Source organism: Labeo rohita, chromosome 5 (genome assembly GCF_022985175.1).
Source record: "Labeo rohita strain BAU-BD-2019 chromosome 5, IGBB_LRoh.1.0, whole genome shotgun sequence".
Taxonomy (NCBI): Eukaryota; Metazoa; Chordata; class Actinopteri; order Cypriniformes; family Cyprinidae; genus Labeo; species Labeo rohita.
This window is the reverse complement of record NC_066873.1, coordinates 31,983,792-32,000,767: the sequence shown is the minus strand read 5'-3', so window position 1 is coordinate 32,000,767 and position 16,976 is coordinate 31,983,792. Positions and strand designations below refer to the sequence as shown.

General features: G+C 36.1%; 1 protein-coding gene across 2 annotated transcripts; it reads left to right on the top strand.

Annotated features, from left to right (window-relative positions):
• On the top strand, positions 1-16,079 carry atp6v0a2b (ATPase H+ transporting V0 subunit a2b). 2 transcript variants are annotated; one of them, XM_051111218.1, is made up of 20 exons: positions 1-731; positions 2,009-2,087; positions 2,464-2,561; positions 3,062-3,199; positions 3,640-3,737; positions 4,047-4,173; positions 4,361-4,443; positions 4,763-4,856; positions 7,779-7,991; positions 8,076-8,226; positions 8,371-8,510; positions 8,627-8,784; positions 10,791-10,881; positions 11,054-11,172; positions 11,257-11,467; positions 11,557-11,676; positions 11,759-11,878; positions 11,968-12,085; positions 14,398-14,569; positions 14,693-16,079. In XM_051111218.1, the coding sequence occupies exons 1-20, from the start codon at positions 615-617 to the stop codon at positions 14,793-14,795; spliced, it is 2,550 nt and encodes an 849-aa protein (XP_050967175.1). In that variant the 5' UTR covers positions 1-614; the 3' UTR covers positions 14,796-16,079. The 2 variants fall into 2 exon arrangements, with proteins under 2 accessions (XP_050967175.1, XP_050967174.1); XM_051111217.1 differs by having other exon boundaries at positions 3,637-3,737.
• Positions 16,080-16,976: the final 897 nt, after the last annotated feature.

Genomic DNA, 16,976 nt, shown 5'->3' with positions numbered 1-16,976 from the left:
CTGTCGAAAGTAAGTGCCGTGTCTTTACTCTGACGGACCAAAAAAGAAGTTTTGGCTGCTGAAAAGGATCGTGTTCGGAAGAGAGAGAGAGGAAAACACGAATGACTAACAAGTGCTGTGAAACATTACACGAATGTCTGTAAAATTATCACCGGGGGATTAAGTCACAGATAGAAAATTATTGAATGAGAGGCCAAACGCCTTCGACAGTAGCTGTCTAGCTCGCTGCTATCTGGAACGAAGACTGAGGAAAGTCGCTTTTATTCAGACTCGGTTCTGTAGGACTTCAACCGAACTTTAACCAGGGATGGATGACACAATAATACTGGCGATTTGGATTTGATTAGAGTGACGTCTGACAGCGGGGTTTTCAGTGGTCAGATGTGGCTGCTGGGACTGGAGACGGGAGACGTGTCACTGATAAGGCGGCTGAAGTTAGAGCCACAGCGCTGACATCCATCCATTCAGCCCGGTCCGCCCCACAGGGGGAGTCCATTCGGCGTCTAACCCGGACCTGTAGGATTTCATTTAACGTTACCCTAAACTTCACTTCCTGGTGAACAATTAACACATCTTAAACTCAGTTTAGTGTGGACAGGACGTGTTTTGTCAAGATGGGTTCGTTGTTTCGGAGTGAGGAGATGTGTCTTGCCCAGCTCTTTCTGCAGTCCGGATCCGCTTACGACTGCATCAGTGAACTCGGCGAACTCGGGCTGGTGGAGTTCAGAGACGTAAGTCGGTCTATAGTGTCAGTATTGTATTTGTGTATTTCTTTTTTGAAATATTAACTTGGCTTGTGCTTAGCTGACAGCTTCACACCCGTTGGCTAACTATGTGACATGTGATATGAATGATTTGTGGCCAAAAATTGACGTCATTCATTCGTACACTACCAGTCAAACGTTTTTGAACAGTAAGATTTAGAATTTTTTTTAAATACGTTTTTTCTGCTCTCCAAGCCTGCATTTATTGGATCCAAAATACAGCAAAAGCAGTAATATTGTGAAATATTTTTAGTATTTAAAATGTTTTCTATTTGAATATATTTAAAAATTTAATTTATTCCAGTGACCAAAGCTAAATTTGCAGCATCACTAAACTAGTCTTCACTGTTATAAGATCCTTTAAATATCATCAATATGCTGATTTACTGTTCGAGAAACATGTATAAATGTGTATGTATTTATTTATTTATTTTTTTACAGTTGAGTACATTTTTTTCAAGATTCTTTGATGAATAGAAAGATCCAAAGATCAGCATTTATCTGAAAAAAAAAGACATTGTAACATTATACACTACCATTCGTTAAAGAAGCCTGAAAAAATTATGCTCAGCTGTTTTCAACTTAATAATAATAATAATAATAATAAATGTTTTCTGAGAAGCAAATCAGAATGTTAGAATACTTTCTGAAGGATCATGTGACTTGAGTAATAATTCTAAAAATTCAACTTCGAAATTACAGGAATAAATTACATTTTAAAATTTATTCAAATAGAAAACATTTATTTTAAATAGTAAAAATATTTCAAAATTTTAATGTTTTTGCTGTACTTTGGATCAAATTAATACAGGCTTGGTGAGCAGAAGAGACTTCTTTAAAAAAGCGTTCAAAATCTCATTGTTGGTAGTGTAAGTGTTTGCATCTCCCAGATACCTATATAAACTGTTGGTATTTTTCCAAAAACGCATACATTTTTAGCACATTTTGCACCAATGTTTATTACACTCATTATTAAGTCATTAACAAACAGAGTTTTATACATTGTTTAACTGTAAGTGTAAGAAATGTAAAAAATAAATAAATAAATAAATTCATTATTATTATTTCAAAATTATTTTATTATTATGTTATTAACATAACATTATTGCTCATATTTTAATTACATGAACTGCTATGAAAGTTAGTGTATTGAATTTCTTAGTATAGAAAGTTTGGAACATGTGTAGAATATTCCAGTCATCTTGGATTTCTCTTGATATATATTTTCTTTTTCTCTTTTTCAGCTTAACCCAAGTGTGAACTCTTTTCAGCGGAAGTTTGTCAGTGAAATCAAGAGATGTGAGGAGATGGAGAGGATTCTGGGTAAATTAATTAGATTAACTTAAATTATTTAATAAGGGCATACTTCAAAATGATAGAGCTGTGAAAGAGTCTCAGTACTTTCTGAACACAAAGCATGTTCATAATGGTTGAGTTATAACCTACTAGTACAACAGTAGTTGTACTAGTAGTAGGAAATGTTTTAAGCAAAATAAAAATTGAATAAAATGATAGGCAGGATCATTAGGTTGTTTACTATTTATAGAGTTATAAACAGGCTAGTGCATTCGAGTAACGCGTGATTAAGATAAATATGTTGTGATGGCACCTTATTAGTGCAGACAAACAGACATTAATGCTAATGAAAATCCCCCAAAGTAAGTCAACAGAATGAACTCAAAATGGACTTGTATAACAGGATATCTTCTGAGGGAAATTAAAAAAGAAGACATCCCACTGCCAGAAGGAGAGGTGAACCCAGCTGCACCATTACCCAAACATGTGATGGTCATAATGGTGAGATCAGCTTAACACTGTTCATTTGTTTAGCTCTTGTGATTAGTTCATCTTTCAGAGACATTCAAATATCTTTTCTGTTCTGTATTCTCACTGCCAGTTGTCTAGTTTCTGCCTCTGTTTTCTATATTTTATGGCTGCTTAAGGCATAGTGTCAAAGACTTTTTGTTAAATAATTAAGTCTTTGCGGATAACTGTTTACAAACTGATACACTGATAGAAAATTTGCCACTCAAAATTAGATTTACATCAATGATGCAAATATAATTTTGCTTACTCATTTGTGATTGGCCCTTTCTTAAATCTTTCCTGGAAATCCATCAATTGGTCATGCCTTTATTTATTAATTTATTGGATGTATTGGATGTCATTCAATCCCTTTTTACAGTTCCCTACTAGAAACTCTTCAGAAACTCTTTCCTCAATGTCAGTGCACTGCTTGAGACATCGATATGACTGCTAAAATTTAGTTATTACCGATTCCTGTGTGTTTTATTTAGGAGCAGCTACAGAGACTGGAACTGGAGCTGAGCGAGGTCACCAGGAACAAGGAGAAACTCCAGAAGAACCTTCTGGAACTGACTGAGTACACACACATGCTGCGCATCACTCGCAACTTTGTGCACCACAGTGCAGAGGTAGGTCATGTGCTTCCCTGTTAAATGTTTGGAACATTTATTTGAGTGGTTCTTGTTAAGCAAAAAGGAAACGTCTGATTGGAGGAAAGATTTTCGATGCTTTTGTTCGTCGTCATATCAGTAATATTGTAAAGCAAGCAGCTCCATATAAATCAAATATGTTTAAGACTGTTGCTCAGTTTGGCTTTTGTTTCTCTGTGTCTGTTGATGTCGTTGGTGGTTGATCATGTTCGACTTTTCTGGTGTAATTGAAAGGAATTCATCTCCAGAGAGCAAGACTATGGGAATCACGCAGGTGGTTTGGAGTCACCTGATTTTCACTGACTGCCAGAGCTTTACAAATAGGCTTAACTCTTGACCTCTTCTTCTTAATCACTGGGGTGATGTGTGTATGTGTGTGAATCTAATCTCTTGCTGTGTTTTTGCTTGTGTGTAAGCAGAGAGAGCCATCGCAGGTTCAATATGAAGAGTTTCCCTTCCTAGAGAAAGAACCCATGATGGACTACACCAGCATGCAGAGGCTTGGAGCCAAGCTTGGGTGAGCAATGTCTAAAACATAAAGCTGAAAGTATACTGCCCTTGTCTGTGTCCTGCTTTGGCTCACCAGCAGTTAATGTGAGTGAACGGTCATCATCAGCACAGTTTGCTGTTGCACATCTTCCGTGTGCAGACTAATTTATTTTTTTTTTAAATAAGCTTTCACCCATAAGAGCTCAGCAGTTATCTGACATCCTGTTTCACATATGCATGTTTAAAAGTATGCACAACCTGTGGTTTTACTGATGGTTTTTGAATTCATGTTTTTTTTGTAAAGCGGAGCTCATAGTGTTCTGTCCCTCTTGCACAGGTTCATTTCTGGGCTCATCCAGAGCGTTAAAATCGAGGCATTTGAGCGAATGCTCTGGAGAGTGTGTAAGGGTTACACCATCCTCAGCTACTCGGAGGTTGAAGGGCTTCTGGAGGACCCTGATACGGTGAGACTATTTGGCATCTCCACCATAGTTTGATTTCACATGTTGTTTTGGTAGCAAAAATAGTTAAATCTTATTTCTTATCCATTTCTTTCTTTTTCTGTGATCCAAGCTTTTACTGTAATGCTGGATGCTTGATTTAATATAAAATAATAAATAAGTAAAAAATTTGCAATGTCTGGTTTGTCAGGGGGAGCCAACCAGGAGTGTGGTGTTTCTCATTTCATACTGGGGAGATCAGATTGGACAGAAAGTTAAGAAGATATGTGACTGGTAACGTAGCTCTTAAATGAACTTCCTTCATTCTACTTGAGGTGATTTTGTTCAGTCTGGTTTAAGTAACTTTGTTTTGAGCTACCACATTTGGGTCAGTTAACCACCAACGCGCTAACTGATTGCGCCACAGAGGCAAGCGAGTTGTTGCTCCTTTTTCATGAAGATTATAAATAGCTTGTTCTCTGTTACATTTAGAGGAAGCTTCATGCTTTCATTTCTTAATTTTAGTTTAATTGTTTTAGAGTTTTTTTGTTCTTAAGAGAAACTAAAAGTAAGGCTGTTTTTTTTTTTTTGTTTTGTTTTTTTTAAAACATAGCTACCACTGTCACCTCTACCCGTACCCCAACAGTAATGAGGAGAGGACAGATGTAGTGGAGGGGCTCCGCACACGCATTCAGGACTTGCACACGGTGAGTCCAGATGATCTCGATTTCACCCTTGCTACAGTTTATGACGCACACACATTCTCGTTTTGCCTGTGTGGAAGATAAATGACGGTGTAAGTCTGATTTCAGTAGTGTGATTAGTCATTTACTACCTAGTTTTTTCACCTTTAGCTTAGTTACTAACAGTGTTGGGGAAAGTTACTTTTAAAAGTAATGAATTACAATATTGAGTTCCCTCCCCTAAAAAAGTAACTAATTACGTTACTTAGTTACTTTAAAAGTTACTTTACTTTTGCGTTACTTTTTAAATCTTGGCAGAAAAAAAGTTCTATTTTTGGCAAATGTAAAAGCCTTTTCACACCAAAAGCCTCAGGTTTTGAGAAAAGTAAATTCACGTCTGTACAGTAGACCACAGAAGAAAAAATATCAACTCTTCAGCAATAAAAATAGAGGAAAACAAATGTTAGATTATCTTGAGTCGTTTTTGGTCAGCAGCAAAGACATTGGTTAAAATGGTATTAAATACATAAAGAATATTTGTATTATTTAACATATTGAATTATTGCGGGTTTGCTTCAATACTGAATCTGAGTAAGATGAATTAATGCATGTTCACATTTATTCTAAAACTAACATCTTACTCTTGATTTCTCTCAACATGGGGACAGGAGAGCTTTTAATCAATAAATGATTAGGGGGGTGGTACTTATTTGAAAAAAGTAAATTTAAGTCAATTAAAAAGTAATGTGTTACTTTACTAGTTACTTGGAAAGAGTAATAATATTACGTAACTTGTGTTCCTTGTAATGCGTTACCCCCATCACTGGTTACTAATAAACTCAGCTTAATCGTAATTAGAGATTAAAAAAAAAACTTTCACATTTCATTTCAAGCATCCAGGTAGAACCACAGGTTTTGTTCTTACCAGGAAAGGCTGTAAGACATCCCAGATGTTAAACTTTACCTGTGTCCTAGAAACTGTAGCCCCTTTCTCACAATAATACCAGTAAATTGCTGTAAAATTAATGGAGCAACTTTTCTAGTAAATATAAACATGCACAGTTCACACAGGCAAAGCTGTTCCGTCTTTTTACCAGTAAAGCACCATTTACACATTAGTTTTAAAATACCAGTATATTCTGCAACATCATTAACCGTAAATGACCTCTAAACTGTCGGTGCCGATGTTGTTTTCAATAAAAGTTTAATACATTTCATGCAAACGTGATCTCACTTATTATTTTAGAAAAACAGAAAATCTATTTTCTTAAAGTCCCCACGAACTCAAAATTGAAGTTTTTTGGCTTTTAGCATGAATACGTTAGCATTATAAGGAAAGTCTACTTCCAGAATAAAAATTGACAGATAATGTACTCACCCCTTGTCATCCAAGATGTTCATGTATTTCTTTCTTTAGCCGTAAAGAAATTATGTTTTTTGAGTGAAACATTTTAGGATTTTTCTCCATATAATGCACTGATATGGTGCCCCGATTGTGAACTTCCAAAATACAGTTTAAATGCAGCTTCAAACGATCCCAAATTCGGTTATAAACAAACCCAGCCAAGAAAGAAGGGTCTTATCTAGCAAAACGATCGGTTATTTTCATTTAAATAATACAGTTTATATACTTTTTAATGTTTTTTACGGTTTATGACAATTAGGGTATGTCCAAAAACTCCCATCTCATGTTCTCCCTCAACTTCAAAATCATCTTATATCGCTGTTTTACCTTTTTGGGTGTTTGAGCTTCTTTGCATGTTCCCTTTGCAAAGACTGGGTTGGAACTTCTGCAGCGATGTAGGATGATTTTAAAAATGATTTTTGAAGCTGAGGGAGAAAACGCGGTTGAAATTTTTCCGACATACCCTAACTGCCTTGAGTCAGAATACACAGAGTTCAGGGAGAGCAAGACAAGATGAGCGTTTGAGATTAAAAAATATTTAAATTGTATTTTTTAAATGAAAATAACCGATTGTTTCGCTAGATAAGACCCTTCTTCCTCGGCTGGGATCGTTCACAACCGCATTTGGGATCGTTTGAAGCCGCATTTAAACTGCATTTTGGAAGTTCAAAATCGGGGCACCATATCAGTCCATTATATGGGGAAAAATCCTGAAATTTTTCACTCAAAAAACAGTTTTTTTACGGCTAAGGAAAGAAAGACATGAACATCTTGGATGACGAGGGGGTGAGTAAATTATCTGTAAATTTTTGTTGATTAAACTTTCTGTCCAAGAACTTTCTGTGAAGGTTTGTGGAGTTTTGCATTATGCACAGTAATAAATGATAGGCTGCAGTTACGGAACGGTTTGATAGTGCTCTGTCTGTCTTCAGCATTGGAGGGTACTTCAGATACTCTATCCAAAAGAGCAGAAAGTGTATGTAATAGTATGAATTATTTGGATTTAGTGTTGTCACTAATCTTTCCTAACGTTCTAGACAGCAAAGCAATAGAGGAATGTAGGGGGCTGGTCAGGTTTGAAGGCATTTAAAGTTTGCTTGTGACTGCTCTGTAAAAGAGAGAAAGAAAATTGTGTTAGTGGCTCAGCTCAGCACATGATGTTCATGAGGTCTAGGCTGTGGACAAGTTTCTCACAGACTTCAGGCACCATTAAATTATTATTCAATACTTTCAACACTCACTGTTCCTCTCAAAACCTATGAATAAAGAAAGACTCACTCAAACATACATGAAAAGTTATACGTTGGATTGTTTCTGTATTTTTTTGCTGAAGAGCACAGTGAAATGCTTTTACTGTCTGCATGCGCATCTGAAAACAGTTCAGAAATTGGGGCAAAAAAATTTGGGCAAGAAAATGCCATGCGTGGTTGACCCCACAGGCTGAAACATTTGTTTTTTGCCACGAAACGCTTTAGCTTGATGTAGTTTTGAAACTTCTCTTGAAACCGTTGTTGAAATAAATTTGCTGGTTTCCTTTGTAGGTTCTTCACCGTACTGAGGATTACCTGAGGCAGGTATTGATGAAGGCCTCAGAGTCTGTGTACATTTGGGTGATCCAAGTTAAGAAAATGAAGGCCATATATCACATCCTCAACCTTTGCAGTTTTGATGTGACGAACAAGTGCCTCATAGCTGAGGTGTGGTGTCCTGTAAATGATCTGCCTGTGATTCGGAGAGCTCTAGAGGATGGATCGGTGAATACTTAACATTATTATGAATGTGCAATAATTCAGTTAATTATGCACATATCTCTTAACCCTGTTGTTTTGTTCTTTCAGAGGAAGAGTGGAGCCACAGTTCCTTCATTTGTCAATCGTATCCCAAGCAATGACACTCCACCAACGCTCATACGCACCAATAAGTTTACCTCAGGCTTTCAGAATATAGTGGACGCCTACGGTGTAAGCAGCTACAGAGAGGTCAACCCAGGTGAGAAGATAGTGATTAAAAAAAACACTAAACATTAACACTAAAATTGACCTCATGTTAGCAGTTTTAACATGCCCTTATTGCTTCATACATAATGCTTAGATAAGATATATAAACTTCCTTCTTTATCACACCTTCTCACAGCTCCATATACAATCATTACCTTTCCCTTCCTGTTTGCTGTGATGTTTGGAGACCTCGGGCACGGCATCATTATGGCATTGTTTGCTCTGTGGATGGTTCTCTATGAGAATGACCGCAAACTCAAGAAAACCAGAAATGAGGTACATGCAGCTTGCTGTTATTTTACTGTTAACTTTCTTGTGAACTGTTTGTTAAAAGACATTGACTGCTGAGATGTTTGATTAATATTGTGTTTGTGTTTTTTTTTTTTTTTTAGATCTGGAACATTTTTTTCGAGGGCCGTTACATCATCCTGTTGATGGGTATATTTTCAGTCTACACTGGATTAATATACAACGACTGCTTCTCTAAATCACTCAACCTGTTCGGCTCGGGGTGGAGCGTCAAGGCCATGTATAACCAAAAAGTCTGGAAGTGAGTGTCCAAAGCACACAATATTGCAGCATTTTGAAATTTAGTATGCTAAATTTTCGTTATCTGTCTATTTAATAAATATTTCAGGAGACCTATTATGCCCCTTTTTACAATATGTAATTTAAGTGTCAGGTGTCCTCAGAATGGGTCTGTGAAGTTTTAGCTCAAAATACCCCACAGATCATTCGTTTTGAAAATGCTTAAATCCAAATGAGCTGTTGCTCCCACCCTCTTCTTCAGAGTAGTGCTGTGCCTTTACAAATACTCTGCCAGTAAACATCATTTTGGTTTTGATTATCACGTCTATCGCAAAAAAATCATGCGTTTTAAACCATATTAGTTTAAACTTCAGATATAGGGTTTACTGAGCACACACATCTGAAGCACGCACAAAGAAAGCGGCTGTCACATGGCATGTGAGTACTAAACTAAGTTCTCTTTCATGTCTTGTGCTTAAACTATCAAATACACACAAGTTCACATTAAAAATGCACAGGAGTTGCAAAAGCAGTCGGTTATGTCTGTGAAGGTAAACAGCTGAGAAAGAAATTGCATGTTGATATTAGATCTGTGTGGCAGCAGTGTACTATACAGAAAATAAATTAATAAATCCACTGCTCACTTGTCTCCTCTGAGGCTGGGACACTAAATAGTGTTCTGTGCTCGTCTGTGCAGTCAACGACAGAATCAGTTTGCATGCTTATCTCGAACTTTCACCATGTTGTTAGTGCTGGTACACCGCTGCCGCTTGTCAAGACAAAATGACAGCCCGTGGGTGGAAACATGCAGAGTTAGGGGTGGTAATATTATAATAAGATCCCCTTTGTACATCATAGGAGGAGTGAAATCTGAGCAGCTGGTTTTCTTTACATGCTTGCAGAGAAAGGCTTGCTTTGTCCTTTTTTTACATTTTCTGGGTTAGTAGATGCACAGAGGACCGGATTATAGCCCTGAAACACAAAAAAAAGTGAGATTTTCATGGTATGTCACCTTAAAACCATGTTTTTGTAGAGATGAAAACAGGGTTTCACTAAAGCACACTTAATCGATCAGCTTCTTGTGTAGCCAGTTTTTATCCTGACTGTAATCCAACTACACATAAGGCAAATCAATTCTAATGATTGTGAGTCTAATGACACTGTTTGAAGAGGTTTATAAGACAGTATAGACATTTATAATGTTGCACAAAACCTGGAAAAAAATGTATGTGCATATGAGAATGATTTCCAAATGATCGTGTGATGCTGCAGACGGGAATATTGGTTTTTCATATTGAGCTTTTTTCGTCACAGGAATAAATTACATTTTAAGATTTATTGAAATACAAAACAGTTATTTTTAATTGTAATATTTCACAATATTTCAGGGTTTTTTTATGTGTATTTTGATCACATAAATGCTGTTTTGATGATCTGTAGTGTAATCCCTGCAATCAGACAGCTCGCATGGGTATATTTGTAGCAATAGCCAACAATACATTATATGGGTCAAAATGATCAATTTTTCTTTTATGCCAAAAATCATTAGGATATTAAGCAAAGATCATGTTCCATGGAGATATTTTGTAAATTTCCTACCATGAATGTATCAAAGCTTAATTTTTGATTAGTAATATGCATTGCTAAGAACTTCGTTTGGACAACTTTAAAGGTGATGTTCTCAATATTTTGATTTTTTTTTGCACCCTCAGATTCCAGATTTTCAAATAGCTGTATGTCGACCAAATATTGTCCTATCCTAACAAACCATGCATCAATGGAAGGCTTATTTATTCAGCTTTCATATGGTGTATAAATCTTAATTTCCAAAAATTGACTCTTATGACTGGTTTTGTGGTCCAGGGTCACAAACGCTAAAGTTGAAATCAGCTTTGAAATTTGAAAGTCCAAAATGCTGGCAGCAATATAAATCTTATTTATTACCTCGTTGTATGAAACAACAGGCACACAGATTTCTCCTGTACAGAATGTGGCTGATGTGATCTTCATCTTTGTCTTTCTCTAAAGTAATAGCACGGCCCACTCAAATAGCTTCCTTGCACTGGATCCAAACGTCCCAGGAGTCTTTAAAGGGGCCTATCCTTTGGGCATTGACCCGGTAGGTCTCTGACTTCATTTTATTATAGTGAAACAAGTTACTTTACTATCACATCATCATAAGATGGGTAATAGTGGGTAAAAGTCTTGGGTGAAAGGTTACAGGGTTGAATGACAAGCTATTTTATAATCTTTTAAAATCTGAGTTGAATAATATTTTATTTGCACTGTAGATCTGGAACCTGGCATCAAACCGTCTCACCTTCCTGAACTCCTATAAGATGAAGATGTCTGTGATTGTAGGAATAATCCACATGACTTTTGGAGTCATCCTCGGCGTTTTCAATCACCTGTGAGACATTTTTAAAGATACTTTCAACAGATCCATTTTGAATGATGTGAGTTTGATCCTAATGCTTCACATGTTTATCTACAGGCACTTCAGACGGACGTTCAATCTGTACCTGATACTTATTCCTGAGCTGCTCTTCCTGCTGTGCCTCTTCGGCTATCTGGTCTTCATGATTATTTATAAGTGGCTGTTTTTCACAGTCAAAGACTCTCAGACAGCTCCCAGCATTCTCATCCACTTTATCAACATGTTCCTGATGCAGGGGGACTCCGGTCAACCCCTTTACCCAGGACAGGTGGGACTCAAAGAACCATATGTGCACTTATTCCATTCTACACGCACCTCTGTATTTCTTGACATTTATTTTCCCTCTTTCCCATATAGGCCGGGTTTCAGGTGTTCCTGGTGGTTGTGGCAGTTCTCTCTGTGCCTGTGTTACTATTGGGCAAACCTCTCTACCTCTACTGGCAACACAAGGGCAGAGACCACCTGAGCATGTACCGGGTGAGGATCCTCTTTTTGTTTGTGTGTTCTCCAGTTAGCTGAAGGTCGTTGGCTGATTTCCTGTCTCTCTCTTTCTCTGTAGGGTTATCAGCGTGTGCGTCGCAGCAGTGAAGAGGAGATCTCTCTCATGCATACTCATGATATGGAGGAGGGCACCAGTCTGGACAGCCACTCCTCCAGCTCTGACAGCCAATCAGAGGAGGTGAGATATTCAGAACCAATTCGGTGCAGTGTTTGGTGTGAATAATCTACTTTCCCTATGAGCCTAACAAAGTTTCCTCTCTTCCACAGTTTGATTTTGCAGATGTTTTCCTCCATCAGGCTATCCACACTATAGAGTACTGCCTGGGGTGCATCTCTAACACTGCGTCTTATCTTCGCCTGTGGGCTCTCAGCCTGGCACATGCTCGTAAGTAATAAATCCTTCAGTGTAGTGCTGGGCAATTAATAAAATAATAAAACGGTTATGTAAAACACATGGAAACCAAAGGTCTTCATTACAACCTGCCAAAATAAAAGTTTGTCAGCCTTAAAGAAATGGTGATAGATATAATGTTACTATTGAACAATAGAATATATGCTTTAAAATAGTAATAATAAAAATAATAATGAAAATAATTTTTAGAGAATAACACAATATTTTTCATCTATGCAAAAAACAAAAAATTTTATTACATTTTGAAATATTGACTGAACGGTTTTATAAATTGATTTGATTATCAAAAACTGGTAGAGATGCACGATATTAATGACTTCAAATGTATATATTGGTATCGGCCTGATATGAAAAATTATGCTGATATGTCTTACCGATAAGAGGAATAACTCATGTGCTCAGGGTAGGGCTGCACAATTAATCAAATTTCTAATCGTGAGTACAATTACAGATGCCACAATTATGTAATCGTTCAAAGGTGTAATTACAAACAAAAAAATGATTTTATATATATGTGTATATATATATATATATATACGGTTTCATTGTTTTGCTTTTTTAATTGTTTACTTTTTAATATTTAAAGAAGAAACTATATATAAAAATGTGCCATGCAGTTCCTTCAAACAATAAAAAAATAGCTTTGCTTCAAAGCTATTCAAACATCATTAAATGTAAATTGTGATAATCATAATTAATCATCGCAATTACAATTTCAAGGTAACAATCAACAATTATGATTTTTGTCATAATTATGCAGCCCTAGCTCAGGGTGTGCTAACGATTAGATCATGTCAGCGGTGTGGCTCATTCTTGAAGCAAAGTTTTGCCTGAATGATGATAAGATTCACTGTTTTGGATCGCTGCATTTAATCTGAGAATAAACGTACAGAATGATGCATTTAGTGTTTAATAGAGTAAACAGTAATAGCATTTGCGGTAGCAGCAGTAGCAGCCTACCCCGGGTCCTAATGTCTGTTCAGTAAGGAGTTGTAATTCCGTAGGGGGCAGTGCTGGCCTCCTAATAATAAAATGAAAGTAAAATACACAAATAACGTTTAGACTGTGTTTCTGATTAATTAAAGCAGCAATTGATTTCTAATCAATTGCTAATAGTAAACACAAACATGACACTAATAAATAAAATAATTTTATATATACTGATTTATTGTATATATGTTACATTTTTTTTAAAACAAATTATGAGATTTTCTGAATTTTTGAAATTCTTTTGATTTAGACCATCTACATGTCAAATCTTAAAATAAAATGTCAAGATTACCACTGCATTTTTCTGAGAAAAAAAAAAGAAAGAAAAAAAAGAAATTGCAGTAATTGATATCTAGTTTATTTATAGTTATTTTCAATGTACTGTTATTATAAAAGAACTTCATTATTGTTTATTTAATTCTAACAAATAAGTTCTTGTTAAAAACTAACCAAGATTAAAAATAATTTGCTTATAATTTCCACACAGGAGAGACTTGTTGACTTGTGTTGTTTCCAAACACAAGGAAATATATTGGTATCAGCATCAGCTATCGGCCAAAATGAGTCAAAAAATATCAGCAAAACTCCAATATCTTGCATCCCTAGTATTTGACATTACGTTTTTTTAATACTCTTTGTACTTCTAACAGTAAAATAAGCCTCTATAAACTTATATAAACTGTATATCAACTTATATAAACTAGAAACTCCAGGTATGCAAAGAAAAATTGTGATTTATAAATTTATGTATTAAAATATCCTAAATGGAATAAAATGACAAAATAACAAAAATGTAAACTGAAATGATAGTTCATAATTTTTTGTATTGAAAACAATAAGTTTTAATTGTAATTTTAATGTGTGATTAATATATATTTAAGATATTTAATGTATGTTAAAATAAACAGCAGCTTTATCATAATTACAGCAGAAATACTAGGTCAAATGTGTATATATAAAGCCTTTAGATGATCGTTTTGGACAATAGGGGCCTTCAAAGAGTTATATATTTATAAAATAAAAATGTCATTAATTCTCACCCTTATATCGTTGCAAACTCATAAGACCTTCGTTCATCTTTAGAACACAAATTAAGATATTTCTGATGAAATTTGAGAGCTTTCTGACCCTGCATAGACAGCAACAGACACGTTCAAAGCCCAGAAAGGTAGTAAGGACATCGATAAAATAGTCCATGTGACATCAATGGTTCAACCGTAATGTTATGAAGTTACGAGAATACTTTTTGTGCACAAAAAAAAACAAAAATAACGACGGAATGTCTTGTGTTTCAGAGCTCTCTGAAGTGTTGTGGGCGATGGTGATGCGGGTCGGCCTGCGTGTGGACACCAATGTAGGCATTATGTTCCTGGTGCCTGTCTTTGGTCTGTTTGCTGTCCTCACTGTGTCCATCCTGCTGGTGATGGAGGGACTTTCAGCTTTCCTTCATGCTCTCAGACTCCACTGGTCAGTACAGTCCATCAAATACACACCACCATACCAGTTTTACTATTTGGATTTGTTGGTAGATGAAAACACAGCATCACTTTATATTGAATGATTCAAAGTGAAAAATCTCTCTCTTCTCAGGGTGGAGTTTCAGAATAAGTTCTACAGCGGCGCTGGCGTCAAGTTTGTACCGTTTGCCTTCTCTCTCTTGCACACCAGCTTTGAAAACGAGGGGCTCTTGTGAACTCTGTGATGCTGAAGACCAGACCAGAGCGGATCTGTGAGCTTCATTTTAACAGATTTACATATGATGATGTTGCACTACATGCCAAAGTGGTCCAACCAAATACTTTTTTGGGGTTTATATGGAGATACCACATCAGCGTTGACGTACTGAGCCACATCAGATGCTTGATCATTCTTGGACATGCAACCATAACACAAAGACACTGAGATAAATCAACAGCTCTGGACTGTAAAAAGGACCCTTGAGTGCTTTACTGTCAGTTGAATGTATTAGCTCTTCACAAAAGTGCTGGTTGTGAATATCGTTTTTCTACCAGGTTGCCTGTTTGCTATGCAGAGATGGTCGACTCTCCATAGCCGAACACATTCCATGAGAGACTTTAAGGTTTACCTTTAATGTCAATTTGCAGTTGAGCAAGTGAACATTTAAGTGCTTGTGTAAATCCTGCTGCTTTCATCCTCCAGTGTTGAAACATGATTGTGGCTCATGTAGGTCATTCATAGTGTTGAATGGTACTGTGCTTAGATAACAAGAGATATAATACAATCAGGAGTTAGTACATTTGGGCATAGTATTTGTCGGATGTTGGTGACAAGATGTTCAGAAAGGGCAACAGTGACTTGCCTAAATGCTCTAAATTTAAGCAACATCAGCCCAAATGTATTAATTCTTAATGTTGATTAGCTCAGATCTTGTTTCAGATCCTGCTGCAGCTGATCTTTTGTCTTTGAAAAATCTCCTTAAGAAGCCCTACTAGCTCACAGGAGGCTCAGATATTTCTAAGTGCCTAACATGCTGAATGTATTCTGACGGGTGGGTGGTGGATTGAATTATTCAGATGAAGTCATTTAGAATTTAATTAATTTAATGATGAAATGCTGTTCAGGGCAGAGCTTAAAGGCTGAGAGCTGTGAAACTCTCAAAGTCATTTAATTTTAATTGTGTCGTAAATTGAAAGGTTTTTAGTGATTTTTAACTCACAGGTCTGTTCAGTTACTCTGTTCTGTCTCTCCAGAATGGTCTTTTTTTAAACTCTTAAATTTGATGTGAAATTTTTGGTGTGTGGATTGTGAGCCACTGATATCATTCCATTTTTTTTTTTTTTGTTTAATTTATTAACAGTACTCATTTTGATTTCTATATATCGTTTGATGGGTCTGTGCATTGTTTAGGTGATTTACATTCCATGTTTTGGATATGAGCTCTATATTAACTTTACACAATAAAATCAAACCTGTGAAGCTGGGTTAATAAAACATTGTTTGATTAAATGAGTCTTGATATTATTGCCATTTTTGAGCCAAAGCTTTAACACAGTGCCACTCAAGAGAGCTTCTGTTTGTCAGATCTTTAAATGTTTCTTTTCTAAAATTGTAACTAAAACTTTAATTAACAATTAATGTAGCACTTTTTTCCAAAACATTCTAAAATTATTAGTGCTAAAGTTATTAATGTTGAGGTGGTTCTCTCTGTAGTTCTAAATCACCTCAGATCTTGAACCTGCAAACCATGCAACAAACATTTAAGCTTTTATTTGTTATTATAAATCATATTAAAGGAATAGTTCACCTAAAAAATAAAATTATGTCACTAATTACTCACCCTCATGTTGTTTCAAACCTTTGTGTATCTTTGGAACACAAATTAAGATATTTTGGATGAAATCAGAGAGCTTTCTGACCTTGCATAGACAGCAATGCAACTGACATTAAAATGGCCCAGAAAGGTGTTAAGGACATCATTAAAAGTCCATGTGACATCAGTGATTCAACCTTAATGTTATGAATTTGTGAGAGAACTTTTTGTGCACAAAGAAAATAAAAATAACTTTATTCAATGATTTCTTCTCTTCCGTGTCAGTCTATGCCACCATTCGCAAGAGTACCATGACATGACAAAATTAATTCATTTCTGGGTGAACTAACCCTTTAAGAAAAATTACATTTACATATATAGGTGGTGAAAGTGTGAACAAACATAAACCCAGAATTGTTGCGTTGCGCTTCATTTGGTATTTAAGGCCTGTCCTGTGTTGTAGAGATTTTAAACCAGGGGTGGCGAACGTCGGTCCTGGAGAGCCGCAGCCCTGCATTTTGCTTCAACCCTAATCAAACGCAGCTGAACAAGCTAATCAAGGTCTGAAGAGTTACTAGAAAGCAACAGGCAGGTGAGTTTTAA

Bases quoted from the DNA above. Each gene is read 5' to 3' on its own strand.
- atp6v0a2b (XM_051111217.1), top strand. From the start codon at position 615: ATGGGTTCGTTGTTTCGGAGTGAGGAGATGTGTCTTGCCCAGCTCTTT. The intron at 2,088-2,463 runs GTAAATTAATTA...CTTGTATAACAG, and splicing joins GGAGATGGAGAGGATTCTGG to GATATCTTCTGAGGGAAATT. The intron at 4,444-4,762 runs GTAACGTAGCTC...TTTAAAACATAG, and splicing joins GTTAAGAAGATATGTGACTG to CTACCACTGTCACCTCTACC.